This window comes from Eubalaena glacialis, chromosome 3, assembly GCF_028564815.1.
Source record: "Eubalaena glacialis isolate mEubGla1 chromosome 3, mEubGla1.1.hap2.+ XY, whole genome shotgun sequence".
Taxonomy (NCBI): Eukaryota; Metazoa; Chordata; class Mammalia; order Artiodactyla; family Balaenidae; genus Eubalaena; species Eubalaena glacialis.
The window spans coordinates 98,123,719-98,146,161 of NC_083718.1; the positions used below are offsets into that span (position 1 = coordinate 98,123,719).

Sequence of the window (22,443 nt, forward strand, 5' to 3'; positions counted from 1 at the left end):
TTGCCATCTCCTAGGCTGTGTGACTTACATAAGGAGCACACTGCTGGCTCCTACCCGGCTGCTCATAATCACACTGGCGCATAAAGGCCTGTCCTAGAAGCCCAGCTCAGGGCCTGGACTGAGGCTCAGTGGACACGTACTGAACCGAAGAGCCAACAAAGGGGAGATTTCCCCCAGAATACGTTTCTTTTCTTAGTCAAGACCCTTTGGAGACTTAAAGCCCCCTATAGGTGGCCTACAGGTAAGATAAGGGGACTTCAAGCAATTCCTAGAAGGGAACACTCCTTTTCTCAGCATCAGAATGGGAAGATCCTCAGAAGCAGAGCCTCAAGATCGAGCAAGGTGGAGGCAGACATGTCCGGGGATCTGAAGGCCAGATGCAGGCTCCGGAAGCCTCAAACTGACACCGACCACAAAGGTGTTCGTTGCTTCTCCCTCAGCCACGCGGGCTCCTGGGCCTCCCGACACTCCCTTTCCCAGGACTCCTGATGGTCTGCTTCCCCAGCCTCTGGGCACTTAAGTTTCCTCTCAGTTCCCATCTGCCCCAGTGAGGGTCCAGCACAGTCGACCCCCTCTCTGACCTGGCCCCTCCCTCCCTAATACTGAAATTGGTTTGGCTGAGTCCAGCTCAGGGGTGTGATCCAGAGAAACCTGGGGCACCTACTGTAATACCTCTAACCCAGGGGTGCAGACAACTTACAGCTCCAGCAACCCAGAGCCCTGGGGCTGGGAGCCCTGGAGCAAAACCAGACTGATGTGGGGAAAGAACACTTGGGGTAAGTGCCAACTCCCCCTCCCCTTCCCCCTCAGATGAGAAAGGTGGGCAGCTTGGCAGGGACAAGGGGGTGACCTATCAATGCTGGCAAGAAAACTCTCTTTCTAGACCTGGAGGAGATATTCAGGGGCCATATTTCCTGCAGGCAAGGCAATGGGCATTGTTTTTGCTTCCTTTTAATGTAAACAGAATACACAAACACATTAAAAACCCCAACATGACACAAGAGAACACACGCAGATTCATATACATTTACAGAACCTTGCACACCAAGAAAAAAAAAAAATGGCACCTCTGGTTAAGGGAAGCTTCTCTTCCTGTCCCAACCCCATCCAAAACCAAACTGCTGAGGCAGCTGCAGGAGCCTCTGCAATTGCTTCTGGATGAAACTTAGCAAGAGCCTGGAATGACATCAGAAACCCCCCAAAGCAAAACCAAGATTCTGACTTTCTGGCCTGGCTCTAATCCTAAGCCCTCCTCTTTGGCAAGCTGACATGCCAAGGATTTGTGTGTCTCAGGAAGAGTCAGCATGACCCCTGAAATTCAGATGCAGCGGGTTCCCAGCCCATCCCAGGTTTTCCCAGCCTTGGGTGGAATGACAAATGAGCTGCAACCAACTATGTCCAAGAGAGGAGGGCGCGGAGGAGTGAAGGAAGAGAGGATCCCAAGCAGAGAGATGACCACTCCCGAGCAGGACGCTGGGAATCAATGAGAGGTCAGATGCAGACTCCCCAGCCAGCCCAGCGCTGGCTGGGAAGGGCAGAGTGGGGCTGTGCTGCCACCTGGAGGGGGATGGGAGCACTGCAGCAAGGAACCAGGACAGCCCCTGGGGTACCTGGAGATCACCCCTTCTTTCATTTTCAGTCTCTTGCCCAGGAGCCTCACTGCAGCAGCTCTTCCCAGGAAATGGGCTTGGAGAAGACCTCCCTTTCTAACCAGAGGTCGTAGTTCATCTGGAAGTCCTCAGGGAGGTCCACCCGCTGGCCCAGGACACTTTGCAGGCAGTTGTCCACAGGCAGGAAGTCGGGGTTGCTGTGGACCCGGTCGTACCGCCGGGCGTTGAAGCGCTCGATGTTGGCACGGAGGGCACACTCCTCTGCCTGGAAGTCCCAAGGCCGGGCATCAAGATCTAGGACAAAGCAGGAAGCCATGGTTAGGAGCCAAGCCCTTGTGGCAGCTCCCCTGGGGTTCACTGCAGCTTAGGGCCACGCCGGCCTGGGCCTGGAATGTTGACTGTCAACCAGGAGCAGGAAACCTCCAAGCCCCATCCTCGGGAAAACTGACAGGACTTCTTTCCTAGACGCACAGGTAAGTCAGGTCAAAGGCGAAAAGCCAGAGCTACGGAGAAAGAGGCTACACTGCAGTTTATGGGGATCCAGTGAGGGAAAGCCAGGGGTACAACATGCTTCTCTCGAAGTCATGCTCTCCCTGGCTCTCTGGGATCAGAGGCAGGAACCTGCAGATCCCCTCATTTGCTTGTTCTCTCAATTCCCTGACCAGGTGCTGTGGGCCACCTTGGCTCTGCACAAATTCAGGGCGTTGGGAGTGCAGATGCAGCCATATGGTCCTGGTGCTGTGGCCAGGAATTCTAAGGGTGCGGTAGCATGCTCAGGGGACACCGGGAAGACCCACTCTGCCAGGGAGGCCAAGGTGGGGAAGGGAGGAACACATGCAGATATAGAACAATTAGGGAGTACGGGGAGGTACCCTGCCGGGAGAGTACAAAACTGGGGGAAAGCATGGCCAATGTGCACTGACTGTGCCCAGAGCCCTAGGTGTGATGGAAGCTGGGCTGAGGGGAAGCTGGAACAGATTAGATGAGGACAGGGAGGGACAAAGTGTGGGCCTTAAATACGTTAAGAGTTTGGCACTAATTCTTAGGGAAATCAGAAGCCAATGAAGGATTTTACTCAGGGAGGTACCACCACTGGATCTGCATTTTAAAAAGATCACTAGAGCAAAGTCTGAGGCACTGATGGAGAGAAAGGAACTGGCAGGGAATCCATCAGGAGCTGTGAGTATTTCAGTGACCAGAACCACGGCAGCTGCAGGGGGGAGAGAGGACGAGAGGACAGAGAAAGTCTTGTGACAATTTCTGGAAAAGGAAAGGGGAGGCACAGAGAGGAATGGGTATGATCACAGATGCCAAGCCTGGCAGCTTCTCCAAGTCCTTCCCAGGGCTCCCATCCTGATGCTACAGAAGCAGGAGCTGGGCTCTTCCAGGTTACTCAGAGGGAAGCTTAGAGGGAAAGCTGTCACCTCCCCGCGCCCCTCCACCCCCGCCCCGCCCTGCCCTGCCTCGTGGGGAGCCTCACCATTGCCGTAAGCCCAGTCATCGTTCAGCCGATGCCGCACCTTCTGGTAGATGGCAGACATCGTCTTCATGTTGCTCTTTCGCCACTGCCGCCCCAGATACTTGGTCTGCACCTTGAGCAGCTTCAGCACATAGAGCTGCATCATGGCCTGTTTCACCTTCAGGGCCCGCTTCAAGATGGGGGCTGACTTGAACACCACCAGCATCTGGGAAGGGTTACAAGGGAGGCCCACGTTGAGGGCAGAAATAAATGCCTGCACCACCACCATGCTGCTATCCCTTCTGGGGTTAGGGGCAGGGTGACCAACTGTTGCAGTTTTCCCCAGACTGAAGGGTTTCCTGGGACTTGGGACACTTCCACTGCTAAAACCAGGAGAGTCCCAGGCAAAGCTGGATGGTTGGTCATCCTAATTATGGGTCATTCTGGAATCTGAAGAAAGCTATGAATTCCTTCACCAGAAATATCCCTATGTGCACATATACACAATTTCAGAGGATTCATGGACCTCCCCACCCCAAAGGTATCCACAGACTCAGGGTTAAGGAGACTCTCAGAACCTTGGTGGAGAACCAGTGGAGATTAAGAGGATACAGAAAATTCCTTCTATATATGTAGATTTGTTTCAGCGCATGACTGAGCCTCTTCCAGCCTCCAGTTCAACTCATCAAGGCACCAGAGATCAGCCCTTAAAATGCAAGGATGTGGCTATAGGAAAGTTAGGTGAGAAGGATGCAGCTGCAGCAGCAAGCCCACCCTGGGGACCCCTGCCCTCCAACGTGAAGGGGACCGGACAGCAGGTGGCACGCTGCTTCGAGCTCCAAGATTCATGCCTGCTGACTGCGCTGACTCACCATCGTCCTCGAATGCTTCCATTTTGTCAGCTTGTTCAAGATCCGAAGCAGATTAATACAAGAAAAGAGGTTCCTCCAGCAAAACTGGTTATTGTCACCTGCTTCCTACAGGGAAAACCCAGGAACAATCATCTCCTGCACAGCTGCAGGTGCTCCGCGGTTTCTAAGGCCCTCCCACCTGTGACGTCAGCACTGCTCAGTCTCTCCACGCGTGTACCAGGAACCCCCTCCTCCCCTCAGCCCAGGGGGACCTCCATCCCAGAAGCTGGCAGAGGGTAAGGGGTGCTCCCTAGAATTTTCCTGCGGGAAACATGGAGCATGATATTGGGGGCTGTGGCCTCGGCCCCCACTACCTGGGGCACCCAGGCTCCCTCAGAGCTGTGGCCCCAGAGTTCCAGTGTAGGGAGAGGGAAACAACTCGACCAGGTGAGCTCTGGGTCGGCAGCACCTGAAGACCACACTTCTGAAATAAGTCCTAAATCCAAATCTTCCCACTCTGCAAGGTCCGCCCCTCAGCCCTTCGATGCAATTACAGTGCTTCAAAAGCCAGGCACTCAACAGTGACCGCACCTGTGAAGAACCTCTACCCCTGTGAGGGGGAGGCAGGCTCTCCACCACAACCCTCACACCAAAGGGACCGCCGGGGAAGAGGCTAGCTACTCACCAGACTCTCGGCAGTCAGCTCTGGCAGCTCATGCACCACGCACTGAGGGTAGTCTAGGACAGAGATGCTGCACAGGGCAAGAGAACCCAGGCACCCGCCCTGAGCAAGGGCTGGGGTCTGGAGGAGCAGCCGCTGGCTCCTGGCCTCCCTCCCTCACTCGTGGGAGCAGAAGCAGTAATCGGCCTTGTCCGCCCCACCCCCGTTTCCCCCGTTTCTAAGACGGGGAAATACCTGCTACAAGTGAACTTGCAAGATCCCTCTGTAGCCAGAGACAAGCTCGTAATCTTGTAAGGGGTGGAGAGAGCACATTATCCCTCACAGCAATAAATCTGGAGCGGGGGGCGGACTTCTCAAGGCAATTAATTTATGCCAAGCCCCCACCGGAGACTGTGCCTGGCTAACAGCTCAGCTTGTGGTGTATCACACTGAGGAGCCATCAATGTCAAGTGCAGCTGGCGCCAGGTGATGGGGTGGGGACAAGACATTACAGTGCACGGGGCCAAACTCCTTTGAGAGCAAGCGCCCAGCCAGTCTCCTTAAAAAAAAAAAAAAAAAAAAAAAAAAAGGCACAGAAGGGCAGTGAGGGCAGTATTGGAGCCCAGGATGAGAACCCTCCCATCCAGGCAAAGACAGACTGAGTCACCTGTCACTAGACTAGCTAGACTCAGGTTTGACAAACTGGCGTTCTCTATAGGCAGGGACCATGTCTCATTCATCTTTGGGTCCTGATGCCTGGCAGAGCACTGGCTTGTGGGTGCTGAACGGGCTCAGTGGGAGAGGCCAGCTGGGAGCCCTGCCATCTGGCCATACCCACCCCTTCCTGATCCCTGGTCCTTATCACCTGTTCTTGGCAGTGATGTAAGACATAATGTTTTGATTGAAGAATTTCAGGATCAAAGGGATGCAGTTGGCAAACACCAGGTGCTGTGCCATGTACTCAAACTGCAAGCAACGGGAAAAAAATATAAGCATGCCCCGTGGGACCTCACCCTCCTTCCTCCAGTGATAAAAGGCCTTGGTTGGAGGACTATGTCTTAGAACATTCATGCAGAGTTCAAGGAGGTTTGAAGGCCAAGGCCTCTGTTCTTTGGGGCTAGAGGAGCAGCACTGCCTGAGGCGCTCGCCCAGTGGACAGAAGGAAGGGGCTGCAGGTACCTGGTAGACGTGGTTCAACTTAAAGTGCTTGAGCAGCAGCAGCAGGACCGCAGAAATGGCCTTAACAATGACCTCTTTGTGGCGGTTCACATCCACTCCCAGCTTCATGCTCTGCAACACTGTGGTGCTAGAAGCACAATCACCCGGGTGGGCCCCCAGCAGGTGCAGCACCCTCCTCTCTGGTGGTCCCAGGAGAGATGGGATTCCTGAGCCTTCTCTGGGCAAAGCTCCCACCTCACCCCCACCCTACGGACATCTCAGAGGTTAGGCCCAGCTCCACCCACCCACTTTCCAAGCAGTCTAGCTCAGCACAATTGATTTCTTCCTTGTGATGCCCCAAACACATTCTTAGCCTATTTCTTTGCTTTTCCTCCAAAAATGAACTTCTCATCTCAAGATCTCCCCTAAGCTTCTGCCACCATATGAACTTGTGTTCCTCAGAGTGTGTTCTGTGGAATACCAGTATACTGAGATGTTTCATATTATGGGGAAAAGGGGTTTTGGAGTCAGATAAATTTAGGAAGCATTTACTTAAATCAGTTTCTCGCAAATTTAGGAGCTCTCACTATAAATCTTTATAAGAGGAGATCAATATTTGACTGTGGAGTCCTTTTCCCAAGGACCATCACGATGGCCTGGTGCTCCATGACATTCCCTTCGGTGTTAGCCAACCCTGCCTCCCCCCTCACTTGGCTGTCACACCAGACGCAAGGGGCCCAACCACCAGGGAACTGGCCTCAGAGCTGGGTGGTACTGGTAGGCAGGCAGGAGATCAAGTGCCCAGGTCCTTCTCAAAGCACAACGTGATCTTGGTTTGTACTCTCACAACAAAAAGATGAGGTCAGTGCCCCAGGGAGGAAGAACCCCTAAGGATTTTACTATCACCCTGAGACATTCAAAAATATTCTGCATGCCAGTTCCCTGGCAAATAGGAAAGAATCTACACCCAGCTCAGGTCCAGCTGTTGGCTGATTTTTGTCCAGAAGCTAAAACTGTATGTCCTGGATGTCCCAATCACATAGCTTTCAAGGGAGCCTTTGGGGAAATGTCAAACACAGTCCGATTCATTTTACAGAGGAGGAAGTGACTTTCACCAATTCACTCAGATATTCACTCAGTGGCAGAGTCTACACTAGAATCCAGGCCAACCAGATTAAGCCACCTCCCCAAGCAGTAAAACTAAATATTTCACCCAGTACGTTTTCTTTCTTCTGAGCCAGGAATACCCTAAACTTAATCTGCAGAGAAGCTGAGCCAAAACAACAGCAGCAGCAACAACAACAAAAACAAAGAATGACAACAGCAAACAAGCTAGCAAACAGTGGGACCAAAAGGCAAACACTTCCCCTTTCCCCTCTACCCTTCTGCCCCTGACCTGCTCCATTCATAGGAACCATACACACTCAGTACTCAAGACTTGATACTCACGGCATCTCCTCAGGCAGGACATCTGCTAGGATGTTGATTGAGTCCGTTTTGGCCTTTGAGGTGGGAGCTGCGGCCAGCAGGATCTTCAGCAGCGCGATCTGGGGAGGAGCAGACCGTTCAGACGGCATGGGTGAGAGGGGCCAGGGGCAGCACTAGGCTCTGAGAGGTGGTCCTTCTGGAGGTGCTCAGGCAGCAGAAGGAGGGGTTAAAGGACACTGGCGGGCATGCTCTCAAGGCCAGTGTTGTCGGGAGGGGACCCCATGGCAGGTCGAGCACTCAGGAGAAGTGCACTCACCATGTACTGCGGCAGGCTGGGGAGCAAGCCTTGGTAGAGGGTTTCTGCAGGGACTTGCTCGACTTCCTCTTCTCCCTTTCAACAAAATGGGTACAATGGGTACAAATACAAAGCCCGGTCCTGACGATGCTCTCCTGAGCCAGCTTGCTGGCTGACTGGAGGAGAATCTGTAAGTATGGATGTAAATGATGAAAATGATAGCAAACCTTGAATAATACAACATGCCAGACACTTTACTTGTCAAAACACATTTAATCCTTACTACAACTCTATGGAGAAGGTACTATTGTCATTCCCATTTAACAGGCTAGGAAACGAAAGCAGAAGGAGAGCCAGTACCTTGCCTAGGTCGCCACCCACTAAGTGGTGGAGCCAGGATTCAGAGGAAGGTGGCTGGCCCAGAGCCTGTGCTCTTAAGCCCTGTACCTGACACTCGCCAGCCCTGCAGCGGGAGCCAGACTGGGAGCTTTTGGAGGGCAGGCCTGGGGCATTTTGCGGTCTAGGCCCAGCACAGTGCTGGGAACAGCTGGGATCCTGCGGACCGAGGAAGGCCTCCAACTCACCCCTGAGAGAGGAGAGCGAAGGTATTCCTCCTCCATCTGCGCCTGGACCTCTGCAATCGACGTGTACTTGTGCTGGAGAGAGAGGGAAAGAGGCGCTGGGGAAAACACCCCTCATTCTCTGGCCAAATGTCCACACCTGGCAAAGACCCCACACAATTTTCTTCAAACACCATCTTCTCAAAGAGCGCTAAGTCACCATACAGATCCCGAACTGAAATCCCAAACCTGAAATATTTTTCTAAGTGGGCACCTACCTCTTAAAACCAGTGTAAAAAAGCACACAATAGATCAGAAAAAAAGCAAATTAAAGGAGAAAAGGGGGTTTTCAGACAGTGACAATGACAGGAGGAAAACAAAAGCAGAATCAAGCACCCAAGTACTCAGAATCAAGTACTCAAATGCTCAAAAAGCCCCTGCATGAAGCCCACTTGGTACTACAAATTTCAAAAATGTATTTCAAAAACATATAAACATTTACATTCCAGACATGCTATTAGGGGCCACACCTCTTCCCCACTCGTGCTGCTTCCTCCCAGGTGGAGGGACACGAGTGCACACAGCACTCCTGGTCCCTCCCCGCCCCTCCCCCACACTCACTCCTCCCCTCCCGGACTGGCGACTGGCGAGTACGGGAGGAGGAACAGGACAGTCTCAGCCCCTCTTTCTCTTCTCTCTTCAGAAAAAAGAAAAGCCTGTAAACTCTTCTGCTCCTTGACCAGGCTCAGCAGGCTTCTAGCACTGCCTGGTCTGGGTAGGCGAGTCTGCCTAACTCTGGAAGTGAGGTATCCGGACACCTATTGTTGTTGTGTTCTCATGCCTCATTCTCCAATCACTCCATGGGCAATAAAGCTGGCATTTCAATCTCCCTCTGCCTACTCCCCTAACTCAACTGCCTTAGGACTTGGGCAAGGAAAAGGCAGGCTATTTACTAAGCCCCTTAAAACTCCAACTGTCAGGTAATATAATCTTTCATGAATCCCCAGTAAGTGCCCAACAAAAGCTCAATTAAGATAAGTAAAATGCACGAAAAACTGTTTTAAAGGATGCTGCCACTGTCCACCTATTCCTCCACCCCCAGTTCCTTCAGGCGGACAGAAGTCTAAAAAGGCTTCTCCCAAAGGGCTGGTCTCACTTTACTCACTTGGGACCAACCTAGGCCAAAAGCTCACCCAAAGCCACCTACCTGCTTCAGAGTCTTGATGCTTTCGTGGATTGGCCTGGGCAGCCCCACCACTGTGTTCGTGTCACTGGAGAATAACAAAGGCCCTGTGTTAGGCCTGGGTCCCCTAACACCAAAGGCTGGGAGGGTGACCCCACTACCTTTCTTCAAAAGGAACTCGGATCACACTCACCTGCCCAGAGTGTAACCTATGAACTTGCTGCGGCTGGACTCAAGGAACACCTCAATGTCTTTCTCTCTGCCAAAGGAAAAGACTGCGGCTTTCTTACATGTTATCTCAAGGCATCATGGTTAATAAAACACAGAAAACACAGAATGTCCAGAAACTGTGAAGCCAAAAGAAAAAGTCTCTCACAATTGTTTTTCTTTTTGGAAAAAAGAAAATAAAAAAACAAAGAACTGAAATCTTCAGACTGTTTTAAGGTCCTTCATAATGCTATTGGATCAATAATCTAAAAATGTATTATGTGTAACTAGTTTATTCATAAAATTAAGGTGATACATCAAACTTAAAAGCATACTTTATTCAGATATTAATAACAAGTTTGTCACAACAGAATTTCTCAGATAGTTACAATTTTTACAATTAGAGCTGTAAGCTACTGATTTTTTCATATGAGTCATACTGTCCTGTCTCAGACAATCAGGCTAGCTTGCATTTTCTGATGACTTGTTTTGTATTCCCATCACAGATCACTGAAAACTGGGGCTTTAACCTGGATCAAGAAAATGACCCCTATATCTTTTCACATGTTCATCTATTTCTTAAGTTGGTGCCCTTTCAAACAGATACCATTTATATACATCCAGGAAACTTGACATCCATTGATTCATGCACATATACCTCAAACATCTTAATTATGGTTCTAAAGAAATTCTTCCTTAATCTATAATTTTCTGTCAAAAATCATATACAGCCCCAGGGTGGGTGGAGATGGGTTCACTTAAATGTCCTTGTTTTAATTTTTTCCCATTCCCTTTCACTAGTATCATGTCCAACCAAGAGCTAACCCATGTTACTGACTCAAGAGCCATACAAGGGCCTCTCTGTGCAAGGCCAGCACCCTGACACCCCCAGGGCCAGCACTGGGCACTTTAAGAGAGGCTCATCGCAGAGTCAAGGCCAGCATGGCCCTGCACAGGACCTCATATGCCAACTCAGGCCCGGTGCCAGGCATGGGGATGTGACAACACTGGTTTCAGGAGCAAAGAGTGTTGCGGAGGTCTGAGACTCACCTGACCTTGGGAGCCCACGGGAGCCCCTTTGGGCAGGTAAGCCTGTCAGTCTGGGGGTGCTGCAGTGGGGGAGGCATCACCTCATCCCGCTCAAGGGGGAATGCCTCCCCCTCCAGACTGTTGTCGTCATCATTCTCCTCTTCCTCCTCTCGAGAGTCATCAGCCTTGTAGGGATCCCGCTCGTTGAAGGCATCCAAGTTGTCCTGCTTTATCAGAGCCTGAGAGCAGAGGGACGGGAGAGCAGACAAGAGCCAACTGACGAACTAGATAAAAAGGGGCACAGAGGCTAAAGAAGTGATCACACAGAAAGGTGGTAGGAAGAGAGCCAGGAGCAGTGGAAAAACCTGAGAGGAAGTCAAGGTTGGGTCCAAGTGACAAATCAGTCCTTGCCCAAGTCCCTCAAAAGTGCCACATTCTGAGTGCCCACTATAAACTGGGCCCTGGGCTGGGGACACAGTGTCCCTGCCCTAAAGGCATTCATTCTGACTTGCTGATCAGAGGGGACTTCAACAACCTTCCAACAACCTGGGGCGCATCCAGTGACTATGCCACTGCACCTGTGCACCCTGAGAACTCTCAGGAGTCGTAGGGACCTTGTCGCCTCACCTTGTGCTCCCGACGGCCCCGCTTCTGCTGCTGCTCGATCAGGTCAGAGGCAGAGGCTGGGGGAGAGGCGGCCCTCATGTTGCGGATGACTTTGATGCTGTCCTCAGGCAGCGGGGGGAGGCCCAGGATGGCACGCTTCTCGGCCTTCATGCTCTGCAGCTCCTCAAAGCCGCCCAGTGTGCACTGTGTCACAGACAGGCGCGGAGCCGGGACAACATGTCCGTAAGCTGGTCCCTGTGTCAGGCTCAAAAGCATCTGTGACACCGTGACCCATATCTTTACAGAGACCCACACAACCTCTGAAGAAGGGACTGAATGCACCCCCAGGAGAAACGAGCGACATCAGCATGGGAGAGGAGCAAAGGGGGCAAGGAGTGGAGACGCGCAGGCTGACTGAGCCTAGTGCAGAGGCACACCTAGCTCTGTGTGTACAACAGACCCTCGAGTGAGACAAAGGCCATCTGAAGAACTTAACCCTTCAAGTTCCTAGAAAAGTAGGTGGGACTCAAATGCTTCAAAAGCTGTACATGCCAGTCTTTCAAAGCCAAATTGGGAATACACTGTTGGATGTTCAAATTAAAAAACAACAAAAAAAATAAAAACCCACCTTCATCTAAACATCCCCCTAGAAGCAAAACCTCAGCAGCGTTCAGCAATTTTAGGCTGCTTTGTTTCACTGTTTCTGAGCAATTCAGCTTTCCTCTCTGGCTTCAGTGAGGCTTCCTGGGGAATCAACAGGCTTATCCGGCCAAGATCAAATGTGTAGCGCACTCTAAAGAGGCCTGACCTCACTGAGCCCTGGCTCCGCAGAGCTGGCCCCTTCTGAAAGAGGGGAACGTGAGTCCCAGGAAGAGCAGGAGTCCAGACTCCAGCTCCGCTGTCTTCCCAAGTCGTTCCTCCTGGAGGGAAGGGCTCCTGGTTTGGCCTGGGCCTGGCTGCTGACAATGGCTCCCAAGCCAAGGGTGCTAGCCAGCCCACTCTCCTGGACCCACCCCTTCACTAGCTAGAAAAAGAGTCAGCTTTCACACCATACCCTGAGGAAAATGTAGGCACAGGACTCACTCTTTCTTCTTTCAAGTGACATCTGACTGAGGGGGCCCCAATTATACCAGCTCTAATTTTGCCTCAAATCACTTTAAAACTTCAGGTTCAAGAGCGGCTTGCCTGGAGAGACGTGTCCTATGACTGCAGAAAACAGCTTCCAGGAACCAGGGAGCCAACAATCTATTCTGATTCAAAGGCCAAGCCCCCTTTGGCTGCAGTGAGGCCAAAGTGACACTTTTTTTGTCATCGCCTTTCAGGAATCTTCTTTCAGAATTTTTTTTTAACCGAAGCAGTTATATATTCATATAATTCAATATTCAAAAGGATATACAGTGACAACTCTGCCCTGTCCCCTAGCACGGGAATTCCCCTTCAAGGACGCACTCACCAGTACTGTCTTCCAGAGCAGCAAGAGAACCTTCTTCATGGGGAAGTGAGGGGCATGGCCGCTGCAAAATTTGGTCACCATCCCAAATAGCATGATGGCAAATGGCTCGCTGTTGTACAGAGGGGAACCTGGGGTACACAAAGGTATCAGGACCACAGGCAGGAACAGGACCCTCCCAAAGCCCTCCAGCCTCAATGCCCAGGCAGGGCCTCGAGCCAGGATCCCCAGAGTCCTACCCAGCTCAGCCCTGAAGGTCTGTCGCATTGTCCTCCATTCGGCCTTATCACCCTCACATTCCTGGTGAACGGTCTCCACAATCAGGTACATGATGTTTAGCAAGACCCTGGCGACAAGAGCCAGCTATAATGAAGCAGGATGGGGGGTCAAGGGAGCACCCCCTGGCTTCCTCACATCCCACACGACACGAGAAAGGCCTGCGCACCAAGGCTGGCTGGGGGGGAAGGCTGTAATGTAGAAAAAACTAAGAACTCAAGAGTCCCACAGAGCACCTTGCGGTGCTTCCTTCTCTGTCGCTGGTGCTAAGGTTGGGACCAGATCGTCTTCCGTTTCTAGCAAAGTGCTTGCTCAAAGCAGGTGCTTAATAAGTGGCTGCTGAATGGATGGATATGAACAAGAATGGCCAAAAGCATTTACTACCCTAAGCTTCCCGGAATGAGAAAAACACAGAGGCAGGCGTGAGCTATGGAAGCCAGTGTTGGATGAGACAAAGCAGTGGATGATCAAGGTGAGAGCAAGGAAGTGTTTACCATGACGGAGGGGAAATCAGGAGCGAGCAGGGCGACGGCCAGGGACCCTAACTACAGTGGGGAACATCACCAACATCTAACCTGAAAACTTCCACATTCACAAAAAGAGTCAGATTCTAATCCTCACAAAAATGGGAAGGTGATCTTGTTGTTTAGCAGTTGCTATTACTTCCGGCACAGCCAGGAAACGTCATGAAGTTGTCAGGACTAACCCCACACAGACAGGCATCAAGCTGTGCACGGAAAGGTAGAAGCAGAAGGAGCCACCTCATGTGCTTTGTCCAAATATAAACTGCCACTCCACCGGGTTTCCCAGCAGCGGTGTGGACAGGAGGCCACATTTCACCGTGGCTCTATTAAGCATCTTCACCCTGGATTTCCGCTGGGAGTCTCAACCCAGGGCCCCACCTAGGGAGAGCCCTCAGTAGGGCCTACTGATCACACTGAGTCCATCACGCCTGCAAATTAGAGGGTGAGCACACACAGCGAGGAAACCCAAAGGTGCCCGCCCATGCCCTGCCCTGCCCTGCCCTCGCTCTCCAGCTAGAGCTCAGGGAGTCCAGGCTTGCTGCTTGCCTCACCTCAGGTCCGTGCTATCAGCCAGGGAGATGGCCGGCTTCCTCACCGCACTGCTGCAGGCAGCACTGTTGCTGCAGGAGAGATGCGAGAGTCAGTGCCTTCCCCCAGGAAGGAAGAGAAGTGGCTCCCCCGACAAGTGCCGCCCAACAGGGGGATAAAACCCCATGCTATGCGCTTAGATTGCAGAAGAACCCACAGGACCCAGTGGGTAAGGACTCAAGCCCAAGACCAGACTGCCAAGGTTTGAATCTTGGCTCTAACACTTACTAGTTATGTGCCCTTGGGCACTCAACTTCTCGGTGCCATAGTTTCCTCATCTGCAAAATGGGGATGGTAATAGCAGCTAATTCATTAACATGAATTAGTACATGTAGTGTCCTTAGAACAATGCCTGGGACATACAAGCACGCAATGAGTGCTTTTATTATTGATGGTGTTTTCCTCAGATGAGCAGCAGCTGACCTGTCCACCAAACGAAGGACTAGTGGAGACACAGGCTACAGCAGGCTTTGTTTGAGCCCATGTGTCAGACTTGGGCCTGGCCTCCTGCTCAGGGGAAACTTGCGGTCAAACACAATGGAGTCTGAAGGTTCAAAATGAGAAGGCTTTTTTACTTTTCTGAGGGGCACTGTGGGCCTGGGCAGGAGCTGCAGTGTCTGGCGAGCTCTCTGGTGTTAGCAGGCTGCGAGGCCCCTCACTGGTCTTCAACGTTTGGGTGAGCATCTCCCGTTATTCAACGTGGCTGGTTAGAACAGAACCCCATGTGGCGCATATAACCCTCTCAAAACCAGTTCTGCAAGCTCTGTCCCTCCGCCGCCCTTTCCCTACTTCAGCCCCTCAGAAGAACTCACTCTATTTCCATGTTCAGAAGCTCCACCAAAGCGTTGAATGTGCCCACCTCCAGGAGCAGAAAGATGTTGTAGCGCATCCAGGACTGCACCTCTGCCTCCGAGCTACACTCCCCGAAGGTGCCTGCAAACACAGGGCACAGCTCACTGAGCCCCTGTCCATATCGGACTGGGCAGCATCACTGAAGTGGGTGCCAGGGGTCCCTGGGTGTCCACTCAGACCTTGGGCAACGTAGAGAATCGCTCGAGCCACCTTCAGCCTCTTCTCCCTGGCAGTGACCTCCAAGCCGTCCAGGAGCCTCATAGCGTGGGTGCGGTGCTGGCTAGTGTCCAGCTCAGTCCACTTCTTATCTGTCACTGCCGGGCAAGAGACCACTTACACTGGAGCCCAGAAAAATCCTCACCGTGGGGCGGACACCATGTTAACCCATCAAATTCAGGACTGCCACAGAACCAGAACACTCAGGAAGATAAATTACTCTCTATATAAGGGATGAGGTCACACTGCTGCCCTATGAATGTGAATTTCCAGACTGAAACACTGCTGCCCTATGAATTTGAATTTCCAGACTGAAACACTGCTTTTTTGGGTGCAATTTTAATCACATAGTTTTTTCCCCCCAATACTCACATTCTGAAAAGGCCCCACCAGAGTACCTGCAAGCCCACCCTAAATGTCACATCTGGCCTTGAATAATCATGGTTCAGCAGGTTTCTTAGGCCACTCCAGGATGACTTAGGTCATTCAGATGACTAAGAGAAGCCCTGCAGAGCTCTCATGATGCAAGCTGAAAGAGCCAAGAAGCAGGGGGAATCGTCTCACCGTGCATCCGGAAGTCCTCCTCAAAGCATTTTCGATTCATCAGGAATTCTGGCCCTTCTGTATAGCTGTAAAGCTCTGTCAAGAACAAAGTGTCATCATCTCCATGTCCACGTCCTACAGCAGGTGTCACACGTAGCAGAGAAGGTATGCTTCTAGGCCCAGCTCTGTCCCTGAGTCACAGTGACTCCTGGACTATGCTGTCTAATTACTAACGGGGTCTTAGTGCTCTGATGTGCACAAAGGAGAGAATGCTGACTTCCCTTGCAGCCGATAACCAGATGCCAGTTAGGCATAAAGCCAGGCATTTCCAGTCCGACGTGCATCAACCCCACCATGCCATGCCAGAGGCTGACCGCCACCGTGAACGTGTGTCTGTCAAGTGGCTTGAGAATAGGGCCTGTGCTATGGAGACATGAGAATCAGCTCAGGCTGACTTCATATTACACATGAGCAGCAGTGGCAGCGACAGATGGGCACAGATGCAGACACACTTGCTGGCACTCCTCAGGACCCCTGCTCTAGGAGAGACCACTGTCAGGGGGATTGCATATGGCCAAGGAACATCAATGTCCACACTGGGACTGGGCCACAGCCAAGTAAGCTGATCATGCAGAGACGTTTCATAAAAGTAAAGGACAAGCTGATGTTATGAGATACAAAGGGCTTGAATCCAATAATTAACATGTTTTACATATACACATCACTACTAGGACTATCTAGGGGGAAAAAATGAACTCCAAAATGACACTCACTCCTAATTTTATTAAAGACCAATAAGGAAAAAAAGCACCCCCCAATAATAGGAAGGCCTGTGCTTTACCTGAGAGCTCTGCAGCCCACTTGTCTGTGTCAGCATACTCAAACTCCAGGTCTGGAGACTCGGAATAGCCCTGTTGAGAAAAGGAGATTTATGCAAAAGATCACTGTGTTTTCCAAAGGAACAAACACATATGCTTCCAGAGACACTGTTGTGTTACAGGACGTCCTTGCCTCCACTTTTCTGATGTTGTATCACAGTATTTTGTCTCCTGGGAAGTTCAGGTCTCCCTAACAAGCCCTCTCAGAGCACCTTGCACTGCTCCTTCACAGCACTTATCATAATTCATAATCATATATGCGCATGTGTATCTGTTTAGTGTCTGCCTCTCCATGAGACTGCCAAGTTTCCTGAGAGTGGGAATTTTGTCCATTTTGCTCACCAATGATTCCTCAATGCCCAGCAAACTACTTGGCATGAATGACTGACTGAATGAATGAATGAATAGCTTATATTCAAATAAATACTTGTTGGATGAATGAACACTAAAGCTTCCATGTTTTCTGTGCAGTGAAATGACCATTCCACACGGTGCTAAGATTTTGGAAGCCTCATTTCTTTCTGGCTAGTGGGCTATCAATAGCTTAGAACAAAATGAGTATTGACACCCTCAGCCTTCCTGCCCTTCTCTCAAATTTCAGTGAGAACTGACAGAGAAGGCAGCGGCTGAACAGAAATGGGTTTCCTCCCACACAGAGGAGAGACTATGACAAAGAGAATCTTTTTACTGCTGGGGATAGGTGAGTACTGAGAACGCACCATCTTGGAAGCCTTGTTCTGGGAAAAGAGAAGAGGTGAAGAGAAAGGTAGTCCTCGAACTTAATTACAATTTACTTGGGAAGACAAAGACCGTCCACAAAATGATACAACATACCCACAAACAGTGAATAACATGAAGAACTCTACTCCTTATTTGACTCAACAGACTGCACACTTTCATAAGTTCCTGAGCTTCAGTTTCTTCATTTATGGAATGAGGATGACAGAAATCTATCTTGAAGGTTTTTAAGGACTAATCAAAACTGTGTAGCACACAGTGGACTCTCATCAAATATCTGCCTCCCTGTCCTGCAGGCATTCCTCATGCTCCCAGCCTACTGATTTCAGCTATGACTCAAAAAAGAGCCACATCAGTATCTGTAAGAAAACAGATTTAGGCAGGTCTCTCAGCTTAAATGTGTTCTCTGACTGACCTTCCACGTGTTGGGTCTATATAGAAATTAAAGGGCAGAAAGAGCAAGTGCATTTAATGGCCACTTAGGAAACTTTTTAACTATTTTAAAACTAGGACTCCTCTCATGATGAAAGTGGATTCACCCCTACCACTTTCATAATCCTCCATACTTGAAAAATTATTAAGAAGTCGCCACTGATGTGCAATAAGCCCACCATGCAAGGGCTACTAAAAAGTCAGTTTCATTGCTTTTTCAAATAATTCACTTCAAGCTCAAAGTGTATCTGATTGGAACTTGCCAAATTTTGATGTTTTATCAGAGGTTTGCTCTTGCCAACAAAAACCAAAAGCTTGAGAGGAACTGATTTCACATGTCTAAAGATGGCATCGTCACTCTTTGGTATGACCTGGTACATTATGTCTGGACAATGAGGAATTCCCTCTCATTAATAAGCACCTGACTGCTAATCAGCCTCGGAATCCTCTCAGGTGAAGAAAACCTCACAGTAAGTGCTCTGGGAACATGGTGATTAAGAAGCCCTAAAGCGCTGCGACGTGCATGTCTTCATTCATGAATTCTACAACGGAGGCAGTGGGAGTAATTCTTTAACTCGGGGTGAGGTGACTAGTCAGCTCCAGACTACTGTGTCTCCGGAATGGGAGGAACAGCCCACTAGCAAGAGAAGACGGATGCTGAGCCCTAACGCATGTTTAAATATATATTTCTAATCTTTAACAGTTCAGCATCGGGCGCACTAGGCACACCAACCACCGGGCACTGTCAAACCGTGGCCTGAACCCGCAGTGGCTAAGGTCAGAGTGAACAGGACTGCTCCCCCTCCTACTCTCGCAACCTCGAGGCGCACAGTGTATACTATTAGTGCTAAATAGATCCGTCCGTCTTCCAGGTGCCTTCCCAACCCTCGCCAGTCCCTTCCCTGCCCACACACGCCGTCCGCCGCGGAACCCACGAGACCAGAAGCCGGAGATGACTAGGGGGTCTGGGGGTGCAGCCGTCCCGCCCTCTGGAGCGCACGCAGACCACTGACTCTTCACCCCTGAACTGAGGCAGGGGGCGGATTCCCCAGGGGCTGGGACCCGGAGGTCGCGCTCACAGCCCCGGCCGCAGAGGAGCGAACGAGCGGACACCGGCTCGGGGAGGATCTCCCGGGCTGCGAAGCTCCGGGAGGGGACCCCGCCTTCACGCCTCCGGCCTCGGGGAATGCCAGCCTTGCTTCCTGCTCCTTTCGCTGTAAATGACAACTCCCCTGCCGAACCCTCCGGGAAACCCAGCCTGGACCCGAAAGTGGCCCCGGGCCCGGACCCCCCGCCGCCGCCTGCCTGGTGTTAGCCTCGCCCCCCGAAGCTCCTGACCTCCGAGTCTTTGCGCTGGTTGCGGTTGAACTCTCGGGCTTTGCCCCCGGGCAGGAGGCTCCCGGCGGTCCGCGGTGCCCCAGCAGGAGGCTGCGCCGTTGCGGGCGGCGGAGGTGGCGGCGGCTGGGGCTGCTTGTTGTTCATGATCAGCAGGCCGGGACTGCCGACCGCCGGCTCCATCTTGGCTGCTCCACACCCCCACCCCGGCTCAATTCACAGACTGTAGCGGTGATGCAACTCTCGCGTGATTTCCTCCTGGAACGTTCCCTGGTCGCCATATTAAGTGTGGCGGCAAGCGGCAGAGCCATCTTGGCTGCCCAACACCTCGCGAGGTTTCCTCTGTGGAATCTAGTCCTTTTACGTCTTTTTAGTTTCTACCCTGTTTCTTTTCCAGTTTAGAGGTCGTTTTATCTGTGAAGGTTCCCTTAGCCCCTTCAGTCAGTTTAGTGCCCCTCCCCTTCCTTTAACATTGCTTTGCACTTGTCACTTTTACAGCCCTGTCGGGGGTATTGCAGTGAACAAAATGGACACGATCCCAGTCTTCACGAAGATTACATTCACGTGGGGGCGATGTGGGAAACAAATGAGTAAATCAATGAAACAATTACACAATGTTTTAACATTAATTAATCATTCATTCAACAAACATTTAATGAATGCCTCCTAGGCTCCAGGCAGTGCGATAGAATGGGGGACAAAATCAAGTTCCTGCACTAATGGTACATAACATAGAGCCTAGTGGGAGAGACAGACAATGCGGTCACAATTAGACAAATAAGTGCTGAGAAGAAATGAAAGGAAGTGTAAGGGATTGGAAGGTGACAGTGATGGGGGCGGGGGAGGTGCGGCAGGGCTATATTAGATAGGGTGCTCAAGGAAGGCAGGCCTGAGAGTGCGATTTTGAATGACTTCTCAAGTGAGGGAGAGCCACACCAAGATCCATGGAAGCAACACAGGCAGAAGGACCAGCTAACTGCAGAAGCTCCGAGGTGCCGTGGCAGGAACTGAGTGATCCAGGGGAAGAATAGTAGGAGATGAGGGCCGTGTAAATGCAGGGGCCAGATAAATATAGAGGCTTGAAAGGCATGGATCGGAGTTTGGATTTTATTCTAAGTGAAATGGAAAACCAGCAGAAGGTGTTAACCAGGCAGGTGTAATGGTCTGATGTTTAAAAGACCAATCTGGCTGCTTTTAGAGAAGGGATTGGGAGAGTAGGTGCAAGAATAGGTGAGAGTAGACAGGTTAAGAGACTATATAGTTGGAAATGATGGTGTTTTACACCAGGGCAGATCATTGGGTTGATATGGTATTTCTATATTGTGTAGGTAGATTCAACAGGATTTGCTGAAAGACTGGAATCCTATCAGCAGGATAGAAAGGAATAAAGGATGAGTCCTAGATTTTTGGCTTGAGCACTGGGTGGGTGGTTGTATTGCTTATTAAAATAGAGAAGTCTGGGAGAAAGAAAAACGGGTTTAGGGGGAAGATCAAGATGTCTGTTTTGGACATGTCGTGTTTGAGATGCCCATTTGACATCATAGAGGTGATGTGTAATAATTACCTGTCACTATGTTGTGAAATCCTTAAAGGCATTTTATTCATCTTTGTCTCTCCAGAACTACATTTTGGCTGCTCCACACTCCCAGCTCAATTCTTGTAAAGTCATTGTGATGCAACTCTTGCATGATTTCTGCCAAGGTTCCACCTAGTAGGTGCTTTAAAAGTCTTTGTTGCAAAATAATGAGTAAGCCCAAAGCTGCTGTGCTGGCACTTCCTCCTACCTATCTTCCTGTCTTTTGCCCCTGTTCCTTCTCAAATCCAATAATACACTTTATAAATTAGCATTTCATCCAAGCTGGGCTGGGTCAAGCTGATAGGAAAAACTAAGGAATTTGCAGGAAAAGGACCAATGCTGAGAGGCTTCTTAGATAATACCAACAAATCCCACGCAGCCCAACACCTGACATCTAGTTTCAGTGACCACAGTTTGGTCAAGTTCTAAGGCTGACCAAAAGCTTAGAAGCTTTGGTCAAGTTCTAAGACTGACTACCACAGGTTCTATCACCCAGCACAGCCAAAAATAAAATAAATAAATTTATTAAAAAAATAGTACAGAAATAGTATTCCATTGTTTATCCAGTCACCTGTTGATAGACATGTGGGTTGTTTCCAGTTGTTCTCACTTGTTCAAACTTAATATCAGGAAGTAACATGCCTTTTTTATAAGAATTGTCTCAGCTTGTGTGGAAATCTTTCCTGAATGAAATGCAAGGTCTCCAAGTTGTGACCAGCTCAAGAATTCTAAATAGGAGAGCTACTTAAATTGGCACCACTTTTGAGTTCCAGAGAGTCCTCACTTCACCCTGGCAAAAACTCCTTGAACTGTATTCCATGTGGCACCTGGTAGAAAAAGGAATCCCAGATGTGAGGGAGCTGAAGCACAGCTGAAGAACTCACTCCCCACCTCCCCACTCCCCCCGCTCCCCCCCCAACCCGCACTGGCTAAGAAACTTTCAGAAAATTACAACCCAGTAGAAGGTGGAAGTTGTAGAAGTGCCTTCATGCATTTCTCTTTTCTTTCTTCTTTCCTCACCTGTAAAATGAGGATAATCCCACCTCTCTCTGAGACTATGGTTCAAATAAACTAATTTATGGGAAATCATTTTAAAAACTATAAATCATTGTTTTTGAAAAGAGAATTATTATTATTACCAAGGGGTGAAGCCTATGATGAGAAGGCCCTTCCTTTGCCAGAAGCAAACATGGTTCAAGAGACCAGAGGAAGGGGGGACTTCCATGGTTTTCCAAAGGTTAAGACTTTGCATTCCCAATGCAGAGGGCCCGGGTTCCATCCCTGGTCAGGGAACTAGACCCTGCACGCCGCAACTAAAGATTCCTCCTGCCGCAACTAAGACCGGCGCAGCCAATAAATAAAATAAATAAATAAATATTTTTAAAAAAACAGAGAGAGAGACAACAGAGGAAGGGAATTCCCTGGTGGTCCAGTGCTTAGGACTTTGTGCTTCCACTGCAGGGGACCCAGGTTCGATCCCTGGTAGGGGAACTAGGATACCACAAGCCTCGTAGCCAAAAAACAAAAAACAAAAAGGAGACCAGAGGAAATGAAATTTCATATTTGAGCCGCAATAGCATTGCAGGGGCTGTACTAAAAACACGGTAGAGAACACGTCCTCAGCCGCCGAGGAGCCATCACCTTCAGCTCCAGCTCTACGCTTTTCGGCTGCCCCAATCCACGGCAGCTCTCACAGCTGTGTGGCTGACAGGGTCTTGGTGCTCTGACTGGGTGTCAGGCCTGTGCCTCTGAGGTGGGAGAGCCGAGTTCAGGACATTGGTCCACCAGAGACCTCCTGGCTCCACGTAATATCAAATGGCAAAAGCTCTCCCAGAGATCTCCATCTCAACGCTAAAACCCAGCTCCACTCAACAACCAGCAAGCTACAGTACTGGACACCCTATGCCAAACAACTAGCAAGACAGGAACACAACCCCACCCATTAGCAGAGAGGCTGCCTAAAATCATAATAAGGTCACAGACACCCC

General features: G+C 50.4%; 1 protein-coding gene across 4 annotated transcripts; it reads right to left on the reverse strand.

The window, feature by feature from the left end:
• Positions 1-922: 922 nt before the first annotated feature.
• On the reverse strand, positions 923-19,073 carry STRIP1 (striatin interacting protein 1). 4 transcript variants are annotated; one of them, XM_061183737.1, is made up of 21 exons: positions 18,883-19,073; positions 16,338-16,407; positions 15,518-15,592; positions 14,917-15,045; positions 14,698-14,818; positions 13,849-13,917; positions 12,737-12,843; positions 12,501-12,628; positions 11,069-11,302; positions 10,463-10,680; positions 9,399-9,464; positions 9,230-9,293; positions 8,047-8,118; positions 7,484-7,558; positions 7,189-7,286; positions 5,761-5,887; positions 5,447-5,547; positions 4,606-4,672; positions 3,942-4,046; positions 3,091-3,295; positions 923-1,904 (listed from the first exon to the last, which is right to left on the reverse strand). In XM_061183737.1, the coding sequence occupies exons 1-21, from the start codon at positions 19,060-19,062 to the stop codon at positions 1,657-1,659; spliced, it is 2,559 nt and encodes an 852-aa protein (XP_061039720.1). In that variant the 5' UTR covers positions 19,063-19,073; the 3' UTR covers positions 923-1,656. The 4 variants fall into 4 exon arrangements, 3 of the variants coding, with proteins under 3 accessions (XP_061039720.1, XP_061039719.1, XP_061039722.1); XM_061183736.1 differs by having other exon boundaries at positions 14,917-15,051; XM_061183739.1 differs by having other exon boundaries at positions 924-1,904; positions 11,069-11,251; positions 14,917-15,051.
• Positions 19,074-22,443: the final 3,370 nt, after the last annotated feature.